The sequence below is a fragment of the Perognathus longimembris genome, chromosome 28 (assembly GCF_023159225.1).
Source record: "Perognathus longimembris pacificus isolate PPM17 chromosome 28, ASM2315922v1, whole genome shotgun sequence".
Classification (NCBI taxonomy): Eukaryota; Metazoa; Chordata; class Mammalia; order Rodentia; family Heteromyidae; genus Perognathus; species Perognathus longimembris.
Window position 1 is genome coordinate 3,856,322 of NC_063188.1, and position 15,154 is coordinate 3,871,475.

At 44.9% G+C, this 15,154-nt stretch overlaps 1 protein-coding gene across 3 annotated transcripts in view; it reads right to left on the reverse strand.

Moving 5' to 3' along the window:
- Positions 1–3,865: 3,865 nt before the first annotated feature.
- Positions 3,866–15,154, reverse strand: part of Tmem185a (transmembrane protein 185A) — a 37,708-nt gene continuing 26,419 nt past the window's right edge. For all 3 annotated transcript variants that reach the window (XM_048336307.1, XM_048336305.1, XM_048336308.1), the window contains 4 exons: positions 9,676–9,759; positions 7,370–7,546; positions 6,643–6,766; positions 3,866–5,480 (listed from right to left, as the gene is read on the reverse strand). In XM_048336307.1, coding sequence (XP_048192264.1) covers positions 5,236–5,480; positions 6,643–6,766; positions 7,370–7,546; positions 9,676–9,759 — 630 coding nt within the window. In that variant the 3' untranslated portion in view covers positions 3,866–5,235. The remainder of the gene's footprint in view (positions 5,481–6,642; positions 6,767–7,369; positions 7,547–9,675; positions 9,760–15,154) is intronic.

Genomic DNA, 15,154 nt, shown 5'->3' on the forward strand with positions numbered 1-15,154 from the left:
AGAGGGCCAGGTTTTAAGATACCCCTTTTGTCTACAGTGTCACAGTTGGCTAGTGCCTTTGCCCTATGCTGACATGCATATCCATCTTGTAAGTGACCATCTCCATGCCCCTTCCCCCAACCCCCAACAGGAAGCTGGTCATGGTATATGTTCCCCACTCTTGCCAGCTATATCTTAAATCAGTTTTCTTGATCCAGAGTCCACACTCTCAGACCAATATCAATACCTGTCTTGACAGGCAGAAGTGAAGGTATCCCACATCTGGCCATGCTGTCAAGGGCCTCCCAGGTCTGATGGGAGAGTAGAGATTTTTCTCTGGTCTGAAGGGTACGGTCCCTTCATTCCTCATTTTCGATCTTTCTCTAATTCTAGGCAGGAGCCCCACCCTCTGACAACTTGCGTCTTCCTCTCTCAGATTACAGTCAGATGGACAGCAGAAAATAACTCAGTCTGAAAGCAGGGACGGTGCTGGTCTGTCAGTGGTTTTTAGCCTCCCGGGCTCTCCTGTCCTGCAGGAGAGATGGGAAAACATGCCCTGCCCAGATGGGCCAGGAAGAGGAAAGGGCCCACGAACTGCCACCCAGCCCCCCTTTAGTCGGAGGACCCACAGACAGTCCGGGAGCGAAGTCAGAGCTAAGACTCGTTTAATGGCGGCAATGAGCTGTTCTTTTACATGGGTCGGAGGGCGGCGGGAGGTGAGGGGCACGTGCACCTACATAGGAGCTGTGAATGGACGCCTGACCTGTCCATCAGGGTGGAGCTCCGAAGGCCCTCCCTAAGGGGCAGCCTACATCTACATCACTGCCCCCAGGACCGCCTCTGGGTTCATCACCAGCGGTCATCTTGGCGCACACTCGGTCTGAGGCGGGAGGTGGGGCTAGCAGCCATGCGGCCCCAGGGCTGGAGAAGAGGCGGGCCTGCTAGGATCGCGTCTTAAAGCTGCAAGCCAGTGCCCCACACTGGTCCTTATGTATCCTTGCTCTTTCTCCCAAACCCCAACTCCTCTCAGATTCAGAAGCAGAAGTAAGGCATTTCTTGTCTGGTTACTCTACATGGGGTCTCCCTTATTGTCAGCAGGGGCAGCGTCCACAGGTTTCTCTTTCTCCTGGAATCATAGTGCCTCTCCCTCAAAATCTAGGCTCTGTCTTCTACAACCAAGCCCATCACTTTTTCTGACTCTCAAGAACAGAGTTAGTGGATGACATAAGTGATTACAGTGTCTGGGAGAGCAAGACTAACACACCTAGCAGAGCCCACTATATCTTGTGCCATCCTCAACTGTATTCCACGTGTGCGTGTGTGTGTGTGTGTGTGTGTGTGTGTGTGTGCTGGTCCTGGGGTCCTGGGTTCCGGGTCTGGGCAATGTGTTTGAACTTTGTTTTTGTATTAAGGCTAGTGTTCTACCACTTTGAACCATAGCTCCACTTCCAGATTTTGAGTGGTTAATTGGAGATGAGTCTCTTGGCGTTTCCAGTCCAGGCTGGCTTTCAACCATGATCCTCACATCTAGGTCTCCTGAGTAGCTAGGATTACATACATGAGCTACTGATGCTCGGCCTCATCTGTAGTCTTTAAAAATGACACTGTGTTCAGTGGTCCTCTAAGGCTGAACAAAAAGGCGGAGAAGTGTCTGTGTGGTGTGTTGTCTTTCTTTCCTTCACTTTGCTTTAATAATACATTTTCTTGGTGCACACTTCAATGTGTCCTTACATTCTTTTCTGTGGCAACATCAAGAACTTGGTACCCCAGGCTCCGGCAGAGGCCTCCTTCCTCTTGCACGCCTCTTCCCTGGAGCATCACTAGTCATCTGGCAATGGCCAGGTGAGGCAGAGAGAGGAGAGGCAGTGCTGGCTCACTGCATGTGCCCAGTCCAGAAGAAGCAGGCTCAGGTCACACATGCAAGGCCAAGGAGAGGCCACTGCAATTGTAGGGTTGGGGCTGGATGCTGGGGTGAGGAGAGGTGACTGCACAGACACCAGGGTAAGGAAAGGTAGTCAGTAGCCTTCCCAATAGCTGAGGCACAGGCATGGGGCCTGGGGCCAGGTAGCAGACCAGGCAGGGGCACCTGCAGCCTGACAAAACCCACTGGAATGGTACTTTCAGGGAGAGGGCTAGTCCAACTATCTCCTAGTGAGCTGCATGTGCTCTGACTGCCTAGCCAGCACAGCCTTGCTTCATCATGCGAACCGAGGTCTGCTGAAGGGCTCCACCCAACCACCCCCCACATCAGTGCCTCACCTTCCTTCCTGGATGCCTCCTCCTCTTCACTGTTCTCCCCTTCCTCCTTCCTTAACCTTCATCACAATGGAAAGTACTCCTGGGCTCCCTTATCTTCCTGTAATAGCCATTGACATTGGACGTAGTATCTCCTTTTGCCTTTTGATTTGCATTTCCCTAATGATTAATAATATTTAATTTTTTTCATATATCCATTTGGCTATTTGTATGTCTTCCTTGGAGAAATATCTATTTATATTAGTTTCTCAATTTCTAATTATTTCAGTTTGACTTTCCTTTTGCTGTTGAGTTTTCCTTCAGTTCTCCCAGACTGGACCCTGCTTAGCTTCAGAGATCAGACAAGATCTGGTGTGTTCAGGGTGGTATGGCCATAGATGAGTTTTTCAAGTTCTTTATACATTCTAAATATCAACCCCTTCTTGATATTGACTGCCATATACTTTATTCCATATGTTTCTTTCTTCACTCTGTTTCATGTGCTGTGTAGAAACGTTTTAAGTTCAATGAAATTCCACAATTTTGGAGTTCATCATGTGAGCAGCATATTATTAATGCACCACTAGTTTAGCTATAGGTATCACCTCAACTGGACAGGCATGTGAATCATGACGATAACAGTTGACTATGTTTGTTTTCAGGGATTAAGTAGTCACTTGGGTCTGCACAGGTAGCCAGGACCAAACTTTTGGATATTAGACAGCAAAACTGCACTGTGAGCATAAGCACTGAATACTAACACTGCCATTTTTTGAGCATGCATCCTAAGGAGAACTGTAAAGATGATTTATGTGCAGACCATACATAATTCTTGCGTGTTAAACTACCCATTTCTTTAGCCCTTAACTAGCCCCAAACCTCATTCCATGATTTAAACTTGAGACTTAGCCAGAGTGGGAATTAACTGTTTCACAAAACTTGTCATTTCAGTGGCTAGAGCTAGACATTGAACTCTGCTCTCTCTAACCACAGGTCCTCTGTTTCCTGTGCTGCCAAAGCTGCCAGTGCCTGCTAAATGCCACTTGTTTTTATATTTTGATTTGTCTCTTTCCTTCCTTATGAAAAAACTGTGTATAAATAAGTACGCGGAACCAGAGCCTGGGCTGTCTTCAGTCCCTCAGATTTCTGGGTGCTAACAGGCCACCTGGTTTCTAAGTCCACCTTTCTCTAAGGTGTGTGTGTGTGTGTGTGTGTGTGTGTGTGTGTGTGTGTGTGTGTGTGTGGCTGGTCTGTAGCAATAAGTAATCCATGGCTGTTGACACAGCTGGATAAGGTGTCAGCAGTACTCCAAAAGCACTTTCAGTTTCAGGCTGGTCCTGGATCCTCGAAAGAAATCTAGAAAGCCTCTGAAGCATTAACAATGGCAGGGTGGTATTACTCAGCCAGTGAAAGATTCTTTTATAGCATCCACTTTTCCCCACTTCATACCCAGCCAATGGTAAAATGTTAATGATCGTCTTCCTCTCTGTGCATCCTTCCTGCTACCCTTTGAAGAGAAGGTCATCATCCATGACACTTTCTAGCCTTGGATGTGTACAGCCCCAAGAAACTGCCCTTGATGCAGACTGACATCAATTCCAGTTCTCCAGGACATCCATAAAACAAGATACTCCCAGTGCACATATAAAATGAGGAACCAATTTATTGAACAACTACAGGAGGCAAAAATAGTGGACTTCGCTACATATTTTACACACCAAGGAAGGAAGTCTATGTCATTCAGTCCTCCCTTTCCCTGGAAACAGAACAGACTTGATGGGCCCCCACAGCAGGGATGGGGTCAGGGAAAGAGTGGACTTCAGTTATATCTGATTGACACCACTGAACAATTAATTGATCAAGTGAAAACCTGTGTTCATCTCCTGCTCAGGAACACCTATGCTCCTCTTTATTTCCTTTGAAAAGTGACCTACTTGATTCGAGCAGAGGCTACCAAGCTTGCAGGCTGGGTTCCAGAGCCTGGAGAAACTGCACTGACAGATGACAAGAAGGCATGGCTGCCGGCAGGCACAAAGTCAGACTTTAACAGAGGCAGGAGTCAGTGGCCTGGACATTTCTGCTGTCAGCAACTGTGTCCAGTGTCCGAGCCTCAGGAGGTACTTTCTATGCTTCTGCTAGCCCGTTTTCCCAAGGATTGGAACAGCATAAATCTTTTCTCACTTAGAGCTATGCTGGCAGTAACAGCTACTATGCACATGAATGCATTCCAGAGCATTAATGGTGATGTCCCGTGGGGTGAGGTGCCCAGCTGCAGTGAGGCAGCAGGCCATCTGCTTCCACTTTTGTGGCAGAACATGTCCATTTCCAGCACAAGCTTGTAAAAAAATAACAGAATATGCTGTACAGAACTAGGATTTAACACTGTATATTACAATGCTAAAATATTTGTATAAATACTATACAGGCATGGAGTAACTCCATTGGGAAGGGCTTGCTGATGAGGCCAAGAAGACCTATGGTCAGCATAGCCATAGGGCAACAAACCCACCATAGGGACAGGGCAAAGCATGGCTGTGCTGTCTGCACACAGGTGCATGCGCACCTGGGGGCAGTTCCCACTGGCTGCCTAGAGCAGCCTGACTCGAAGTTGCACTTGGAGGGGGCCCCATGGAAACCACATCTTCCAACACTTTGATGGGAAATTTAGTTCTTCAAAAACTGCCTGGTGCACAGATGCTCTCCTGAGGGCCTACTGGAGAGCAGTCATTCCCCCAGGTGGGTACCGTGGGGACGAGCACAGGCCTCAGGTGCCCAAACTGAGGGAAGTGGGCTCCAACCTCTCTCACACACCCTGGCGTCGTATCTGTGGACACCCTGAGTCCCCTGCCACCTCTGTGTCCCACGGGTGGTGAGTGGCCAATCGACACTGAATGCGAACGAGGCATGAGATGGAGGTCCCTGGAGGCCCAGCTCCGTTCTGGATGTGGGGAGGGGGCGAGGCAGAGGAATGGGGGCGTGTGCATCCCAGTCCACTCATGCTCTTGGCCCTGCCAGTGCTTTTTAGTCTGGCATTTCGATATTTAATTTTGGAGGAGGGAGGACATACTTTCCAGGACTCTGGGTAATAACCACTCGGGCCTTCTTGCGAAACATAGGAGCAATTTTAGGAGGTTCTGGTACTGGGGTTTCTTCCATTTCTTCATTATCTTCATGATGGAGATCGTAGGAAATGTTTCCATATTCTCTCAAAAATGGGAAAATTTCGAGCAGAAACTGGCAGAAATCTTTGCGGATACCAAACCACCCTGCAAAATAAGAATTTTTCCTTTTCAAGGCTTAGGATTGACTTGTACATCAGTTTCCTTTCCTGAATGAGAAGTTTTATTGGCACAGTGTGTCACTTTGCCTAGGTTCATCAGAAGTAAAGGTCCAAGGCATAACTGCCCAGTAAGGGGAAGTAGTCAGACCTCCAGCCCAGATTCTCAAGGTGAAATCTCAGACTGGCAGCGTGGCATCCCAAGGCCCCTGTGAGGGAGGGGATTCTTGGGCCCCAACCTAAGCCCCCTGATTCACAGATGACCTTGCTGTGGGATAGAGTAGGGCTAGCCGAGCTGTTTTTCCTGGTCCTCTAGGAACTGGTGCTTATGACGGAGTTGAAACGTCCCTATTTGCTGCACTAGTTCTCAAACACACACGGTGCTTAGACTGCGTAATCTTCCTCCTGTCTTCCCCACTCACATTAACCTCGTGGATGATAAAGAGTGTCGTCTAAACAAAAGCTTTCTCCTACCCTCTCAAGTCTGAGGAAGGAATTGGTTCAGGCCAGAACGTAACCTAATCTTACAGGGCCCCCTCCAGGCTAGTTCCCTGAAGTCCATTCTTTACTCTCTTGCAAGAAAACATCAGCTTGCGGCTGGCTGTCTTCTGACATAAGCAGCAGCAGCAGAACCTGGGTTACAATTTTGGCTTCTCCCTCCCCAGATTGCCAGAGGGTGAATTTTCTGACTTGACTCCAGTGCACTTCATAGGTTTGTGAGCAAGGGGCCAGGGGGTCTCTTCAGAGAGCATCTCAAAACTGCATCCACAGTATGCTGGTGAAGAGGTAGAATGGTCCAACCAGGAACAGCTAACAAGACTCCCTTCTTGTCATAGGAAGGAGGTAGGGCAGAATGGACCTGGGGTAATTCTCTGGGGCCTAAGATTTTTTTTAATTCATCCTTCTTAGCCTTAGGATAAAGGACCACAAGCCTCAACTTGCACAGGAGGAAACGGGAGCTCAGACAGGTGGGCTGTTTTGTTTCATCTACTCTCTAATCACAGTATACACTGGAGGCTAACTGTGGTGTGGACCCGTGTCTAAGATGTTCCAGCTGCTCATCTGCGGTCCTCAGACCTCATCCTTTCACAGAATTAAGGCACATGCATCTGCACACCCCACCCAAGAGCTTTGAGAAGTTGAGTACATACAGTGGTTTCCTCCCTTCTGTCCAAATGTAGTTGCCATCAGTGTGATCAATGAGAGCCACAGAGGAACAAATATTGGAATACAAGAGAAAGCATTGTGGCCATCCAACTTGTGAACCAGCAAAATCTAGAGAAAGAGACACATAGTTAAGGTCCTGTTGCTGCATCACTTGAAAAGAGACAAAGTCACAAGCTGCCTCGGTAGGCGGCCCCTCCCCCAGCAAGTCTCTAAAGAGGGAAAGTCAACACAGGAAACGGCAGAAAACCACCCATCCTGGGGTTAAGAACTGGATGAACTTTATTGTCCCGTCCCAGGACCAAGCAAAGTCCCATCTGCTTGTGAATTTCTCATCACTAGTTTTATGAGAAACTCCTTCTATGGTTTGTGCTAAGGAATCAACAGTGTTCATTCTAGAATTTTCTACAGAACTCTAATACCCAATTTTCCAATACCAATTTTCTAATACCAATTTTCCCTTTCAAAAAAGTAGAAGTTAGATGCATGCAGATACACATAGCTGGAGACGTGGACACTGTCTGCCAGGTTACCTGTCTCCTTCCCACAGGGGAAAGAGACTATGTTCTCACTGCGCAGATATTCTGGACCTTCTATCCCAAGGTGCTCACCGCCATGTCAGGTATTAGAAGGCTCCCATCTGAAGTACACAGGGCAAGGGTAGAGGAAACAGTTGGCTTCAGAAGCCACACAGGTTTCCCACAGAAAACTCACCTCAAAAGTAAGAAGAGGTACAACAATGGTCATCCAGCTCAGTGCCATGGTTATGTGTGTCCTTCGCTGTTCTGCAATCACATCCATAGAGCGCAGGAACAAGACAGACCACACGATGTAATAGAGGACCACCAGGCACAAAAAGGACATGAGGATCCACAGGGGGACACACACTACCTGCAGGGAGGAGCAGAGAGACAGTCTTCAGAGATTCCACCACAGCCTCAGGGATGCCACTGTGATGTCAGGAATATATATAGACAGTCCAGCTGCCATAAGAGCAACATGAAAAACAAAATAATCACCATGGGGCCTGTTATCAATCTCTCTTCCTTCAGCTGCTAGCCTTGCATCTGAACCAAGGCCTTTGCATATCCCAAGGCGCTCACTCACATATATTGCCTTATTCTTACTCACTCATTCAACACTGTACATTAGTAGCTTTTATAAAAGAATGGGGGATGATATAATAAAAACTATTTTGATCTAGTAGTATCTGTGCTACCTTGACAGATGTGAGGTATTAGTCTTTCTCAAAGTAACCACTCTCCTTGGTGCCCTATGAGGTGACTACAATGTCAAAAAGTTGGTCCTGACTAGATTGATTTCCTCTATGTCACAACAGAATTAGTTCTGAACTTCACACAGCCCAGAAGATGTAGGATAGGAACTTAAACAAGTATTTTTTATTATGAATCTTTTATCAAATCCTGTGGGTAGTATTAATAAATATCTTTAATTCTATAGCTTATACTCCCTTGTTGTTGTCCTGGTCTCCAAGTGAGAATTTTCCTTTTTTGTTGGTGTGTGGTATGGTTATATCCATCTATCCATCCATCCATCATCTATCTATCTATCTATCTATCTATCTATCTATCTATCTATCTATCCATCTATCTATCTATTCTCTCTCTCTGTCTCTCTGTCTCTGTCTCTGTCTCTGTCTGTCTCTCTCTCTCTCTCTCTCTCTCTCTTTCTGCTGGTCCTGGGGCCTCAACTCAAGACTTTTCCACTCTCTCTTAATTTTCTTTTGCTAAAGGCTACTCCTCTCCCACTTAACCTACAGCTGCACTTCTGGCTTTTTCTTTGGTAATTTATTGGAGGTAAGGTTGTTTTGGACTTTTCTGCCTGGACTGGCTTTGAACCATAATCCTCAGACCTCAGTTTCCTGAGTAGCTAGGATTACAGGCATGAGCCGCCAGAGCCCAGCTAGTTTATTTTTTAAAGTAAACTACATTTAGTACAGAGAATATTTTGGGTAAAACAGTGTACAACAAACAGCAAGGAAAAGAATCAAAACCAAACCACTTGACAAAACCTAATATCCCATAAGGCACTATAATTCTTCTGTCTCTCTCCCAATCTTTCTGTTCATTTAGTACTTGAGATAATACTGTAACATACAGCTTGTCATTTATCTCTGTATCCTCCCTTCCAGGCATGTACCTCCACAATCATTAACTGAAACTAGACTTGAAGCATGACTTATGAGTCATTTCCAGCAAGAATGTAACTTAGCACAGGGTTGTTTTTGAAAGGCAACATGACAGTACAACATATATATATGTATATATATATATATGTGTGTGTATATATGCACACAACATATATTTAAGAATCTCAATGGAAATAGAAGTGTGTCTCAAGTGAGAGCTCTTGGCTTTGAGTGAAAAAGCAAAGCAATAACGTGATACCCTGAGTTCAAGCCCCAGTAAAGGCACACATGCCAAAAAACTTCGGTTTACTTAACATCAAGAAAACTATGGTTGACAACAATTAACAGAATATTTCAAAATAGTAGAGAGCATTTTAAACATTTTTGACACAAAGAAATGATAAATATCTGAGGGAACAGATATACCAATTACCCCAATCTGATCATTAGATCTGATCATTACATGTTGTAATATGTATGGGAAGTTCAGAACAGATCCCTTAAATATGTACAGTTGCTATATGTCAATTAAAAATTCAGAAAACTTAAAATTGCAAATGCAAATGCTAGCAACATCTGAAACTTTCTGAAATAAGGGAATGGTTTGATAAATAAATTATCAAGTATTTTTCCATCAATAAACTCTGAAATCTGCAAAAAAATTGCATGTAATATAATCCAAACTATTAGTATATAAGAAAGGAATAAAAAAACCTAAGTAAACACTAAGTGTGTTATTTCCCAGTTGTGGGATAACTGGTGATTATTGGTCTATTACCTAAGTTTGCTTGTTATTTCCAACTTTTCTATAATAAATATGAGTTGCTCTTATATTTTAAAATGTTATTTAAGGACTTAAAAAGTTACATACAAGCCAGGGCCAGTGGATGATCTTGTCCAGTCTTAAGGCAATGAATATAAACTGGAGAATGTTGACAGAACACAGGATTTCTAACTAAAAAATAAAGAGAAGAATCAGTTATGGTAAAAGATATATTTACTTCTGTAGTTGTTTAACACATTAACAGGAATGGCAAATTTTAATATAGTAAAACCCAGACCATGTTACACTAGAAACTCCTGATTTGGGGCACTAGAAGAGCACAGCAGTGCAATGCTAAGAAGTGTGCTGACCTGTCTCATCCTTCTGCTTAGTTAGTGTCCTGCTCCTTTTGCCACTAGAGGCTTAAGCCACTACTAGCCCAAAGATGACCTTGTTTCCAGGTATATTGAAAAGAAGGGAATATATATGTATATATATACATTTATATATATGATGTAGGGCTAAGTCCTGGGTCCAAGACAAAGGAAGTACAAGGGTAGTTACAAACTGAGATGATTTATTTGGTGACAGAGGGCAGGTGGGGTTTTTTCCATGGGTTATAGGAAGCCATCAATTATAGATTGCTTACCATACCTCTAACCTTATCCAGTCCTTACCATCCAGAAATATGTTATCTACTTCCCATTTGAAAAAACAACCAAGCCTAAATAAGCCTACCCTTTCATGATCCACTACCCTTCTTAGCCTTAGCTCTTTATCTGCTGCTATCTAGCGTTGTGAGACAGAAATGGCTACATGAGTCCTTATTGACTCACCTGCCACTCTAAACCCACCCATGATCATCCCACTGAGAAATTGCTTTCACTAATGTCTCCAGTATCACGAAGCAAGAGAAAACTTCCACTTGCCGTTTTCTGAGTGTCTTTTCAGCATCTACCTTGGTTGACCATTGCTTCCTTTTTTTACCCCTGTTTGGGGGATTCAAAAATACCACCACAAGCTGGACACTGCTGGCTCATGCCTGTAATCCCAGCTACTCAGGAAGCTGAGATCGAGGATCAAAGTTTGAAGCCAACCTGAGCAGGAAAGCCCATGAGACTATTACCTCCAATTAACTACCCAAAAGACTAGAAATGGAGTTGTAGCCAAAGTGGTAGAGAGCTAGCCTTGAGGAAATAAGTTCAAGGGCAGTGCCCAAGCCTTGAGTTCAAGCACACGTGCGCATGTGCGCACACACACACGCACATGTGTGCACACACATACACACAATCCCACCACACAGACTTCTACATCCTACAAATGGTCTGACAAGTCCTTGATTTCTTTCCTTCTCATTAAATGGCAATGTACCCCAGAGTCAAAAACTGAATTCCCAATAGAAATCCACCAACACAGATATACAGACATAGCCACATACACACATACATGTATGCAAACACAGACTCACTTATCACACCCGTGGTATTGGGAGTAGTTTCAGGTTCACCCTGGCTTACCTTAGTGCCTAGTGGTCTGTTCTCAAACCTGTGTCAGTGCTAATCTTCCTGGTGCACACTAGACCCAGCTGTTACAGTGATACTTGGCTATCCTGGTGGTATCTTGAATGTTGCCAGTCCCAGTTGAGCTCATTATCCTCTGTACCCTGTCCCTCTCCTTTCAATCTCCATAAAGCATCACAGTATCCTGATACAAACCAGGGGAGCACCTGCTGTTGTATTCCTCTCACTCTCATATTCAGTCCAAATTTTATCCACTTTGCCATCCAAACTTGTTTTGAATCCCCTGCCTACTCTCTAGCCCTGACTGCTTAGATAGCCCCTGTATCACCACTCTCCTCCCCCAATCAACTTCCCATGCCCTGTTCCTAGTCTAGATGGCTTTCTGTCCTCAAAGGCCTTCAGGGTGCTCTTCCTTTTGGTGATGCACTTGTCCTTATCTACAGACTGGAAATTTATGACCTTGCTCAGAGATTACCCCAAAGTTCTCTGTCCACGGTGTATTTCATGACTCCCTGTAAGCCAAAAGAAATACCTAATAGTTAGTTCCACTTATTTAAGGAATTAGTTCTAAACATAGTATTCCTATCCTAAGTCATCTGAAAAGGTAAATTACATAAATAAAAAGTTTTATTTCATTCTTTAAAAACTACAATTAGTGATAGGATCCACGAGCCTTTTATGTACTATACAATTCCTCAAACCCTATAATTATTTAAATAAGACACATCTACCCTTCCTTATTACCTGTTTTTCATCCACATCTTCCCACAATAATAGCTTTTAATCACAGCACCTGCTGAGAACTGTGCATTATAATAGTCTATTATCTCGGAAAAGACTGGAGTATGACCTAATAACAGACAATAAACTATTTAGGCTATAAGTCTGTATGGTATCTGGACAGACGTGAAGTATTAGTTTTCCTCTAAGTGGCCACTATCCTTGGTGCCTTGAGTTCACTATAGTGCCCAGAGTACCTTGGCACATTTGGAAGGCTCAGGAATGTTGTTTTTTCTTGTAGTTGGGAATGATGAAAGTGTGACTATACGAAAGATTCAATTTCTGGAAATCACATTTAACATCCTACTACCTCTGGTATTTGCTTTCTCTTTCTAAACAACCAAGTTACATAGTTTTATAGGTTTCTTAAACCTGTCTCTCACTACCTGTCCAAAACAGTTTATAACTATGTCTATCAGTGATCCTCCACCTGATAGTACTCATCAGTGGTGGTAGAGTTAGTGGAAATGTGTAAAATTACTTTTAGATGTCACAAAGGCCTGAGGGACAGCACTGCTGTTAGGTCTCCCCCCTCCCACTTTGTGAAGGAGAGCACATAGTGTTACCAGAAATCACCTACCCCAAACCAGTAATCACCAGTAACTGTCAATCACTTGACTGTGAGTCAGTAAAAGGACCTTAGGCTCACCTTAGGTCACTTCCTCATTCTCTGAGGTCACTTCCTCATCCTGAGGTCACTTCCACATTGACTGTGGCCATATGTCCTCTTTGCCTTTCCGTATATAATCTCTCTCCGCCATTAGTTCCCACTCTGCACATGTATATCTGGTGCAGGCCAGCAGCGTGGTTCTTCCAATAAAGTCTTTTTTGCCTGAACTACATGATGGGTCTCCTGTCACAAACCCTTACTACTGGCACTTGCCTTCAGTGTAAAAGGGCCAAGGGTAAGTGTCTTACAAAACATAGGACACTTGTTAAACCAAAACTTTCCTACCTAGAATATCAAAGAACATACTTCCTTCCTTCACTGAAAAATGCTAGAGCAAATGAATCCACCTGGAACATTTCTGATTTCTGTGGTTTTCGTTTGATGTAAGGGTGTGTGTGTGTGTGTGTGTGTGTGTGTGTGTGTGTGTGTGTGTGTATGTGTGTGTGTGGTTAGTAGGGCTTGAACTCAGTCTGGGCACTCTCTCAGGATTTTGTTCAAGGCTGTCACTACCACTTGGGCCATACCTCCACTTCCAGATTTTTGTAGGTTAACTGGAGATAAGAGTCAGACTTTTCTGCCTAGGCTGGCTTCAAATCACTATCCTTAGATCTCAGTTTCCTGAATAGAGAGGATTATAGCTATATGTCACTAATGCCTGGCTTTTTTGTTACTGTTGGTTGTGGGGCTTGAACTCACAGCCTAGGCACTGTCCCTACGCTTTTCTGCTCAAGGCTAGCAATCTACCAATTTGAGCCACAGTTCTACTTCCAGATTTTTGTGGTTAACCAGAGATGAGTCTTATAGACTTTCCTGCCTGGGCTGGCATTGAACCACAATCCTCAGATCTCAGCCTCATGAGTAGCTGAGTGGCTAGAACTGTAGGCGTGAGCCACCAGTGCCTAGCTATGCTTGGCTTTTTGGGTTGATTTTTAAAATTCACTTTTACTTAATTTGCCCAAGTAGTAGAAACAACATGCTAGGCAATACAGACACAAAGTGGAAAGGTATAGTGCCCTTAACCTGGAAGAATGTTGGATAAGGAGGCAAATATGATGAGTACAGAAATGGGACATTAGGAATGGGAATGCAGGGCAACAGCAACTGAGGTGCATGGAAGTAGACGTGCTTCCAAGCAAGTACGAACAGTTAGTAAAGACTACTGAAAAACAGAATACTAAGAAAGAGCCATTTATAAGGTATAAGCAAGGGAAGAGGAACTCACAAGTGGAAGACAAAGGGAGACAAAGGTTCTGTGTGATTCAGACTTTTCACTGCTGAGACAACACACAGGAAGAAACAACTTAAGGAAGAGAAAGGTTTATTTTGGTTCATAGTCTTAGACATTTTGGTTTATCATGGTGAGGAAGGCCAGAGGGAGTACATCAGCTCTTGCCATTGTGCCCAGGAAGCAGAGAAAGGACAGTGAGAGAAGATAGGGATGGAAAACAGGAGGGGGAAGGGGGAAAAGGAGCAGAAAGGATAAAGGAGAGGAGAAAAAAAGGTAGGAGAGAAAGAAGAGAAGATGAGGGGAGAAAAGAGGAGAGGAGGTGGAGGGCACAGGAGAAAGGAGCTGAGAGGAGAAAGGACAGGAGAGAGTAGATAAACAAGAGAGGAAATGAGGAGAGAGGACAAGGAGAGGAAAGAACCTGGAGAAGATAGGGAGAGGGGAGAGGAGGGAAACGGAAGAAAAAAGAGGAGAGAGGAAGAGAGGAGAAAGAAGAGAGGAAAGGAAAGGAGAAAGGAGATGAGGTGGAGATGAAGATGGTAGAGGGGAAGGAAGAGGAGAGGAGAGGGGAGGAAGGGTGAAGGGAAGGAAGAGGAGAGGGGAGGCATGGACAGTAAGAAAGAGGAGGGGAGAGAGGGAAAGAGATGGAGAGGACAGAAGAGGAAAGGAGAATGTAGAGAAGAGGAAAGGAGAGGATAAAAGACAGGAGAGATGGCTAGGAGAGGGAGACAAAAGGAGGAGAGGGAAAGGTCAGGGAAAGGACAGGAAGGAACTGGGAGAGCAAAGGGAGAATATTAGGAGACAAGAAAGGTGGAGGGGAGGGCAGGAAGGAAGAAGAAAGGAAGAGGGTATAGGAGGGGAGGGACAAAGAGAGGGTGGGTAAAGAGGGAGAAGAAATGAAGAGGGGAGACAGGAGGTAGAGGAGAGGTGAGTGGTGGGAGGAAAGGGAGGGGAGAAGAAAGGAGACGTGAGGAGATGTGGGAGAGGAGGGAGGAGGAGAGGAAAAGCCAGAAGAGGGGAGGACAGGGTGAAACTATGAGGAAAGGGGAAGGGGGGTGGGGGAGGACAAGGAAAGACCAAGGAGACGAAAGGAGGTGAGGATAGGGAAGAGAAGAGAGGGAGAAGAGGGTAAAAGAGGGGAGATGAGAGGGACAACAGGGGAGAGTATGAGAAGGGAGGAGAGGAGGGAAAAGGAAGGGAGAAGAGAGTATGAGGGAGAGAAGATGGAAAGAAAGACAGATGAGAATGAGGGCAGGAGAGGAGAAGGGATGAGGGGAGAGGAGAAGAGGGAGAAGAAAGGAGAGAAGGGAAGAGGAGAGGGGGAGGAGAAGGGAAGGAGAGGGAGAGGAAAGAAGAGGAGGAAAAGGGAGAGATGAAGGAGAGGGAAAAGAG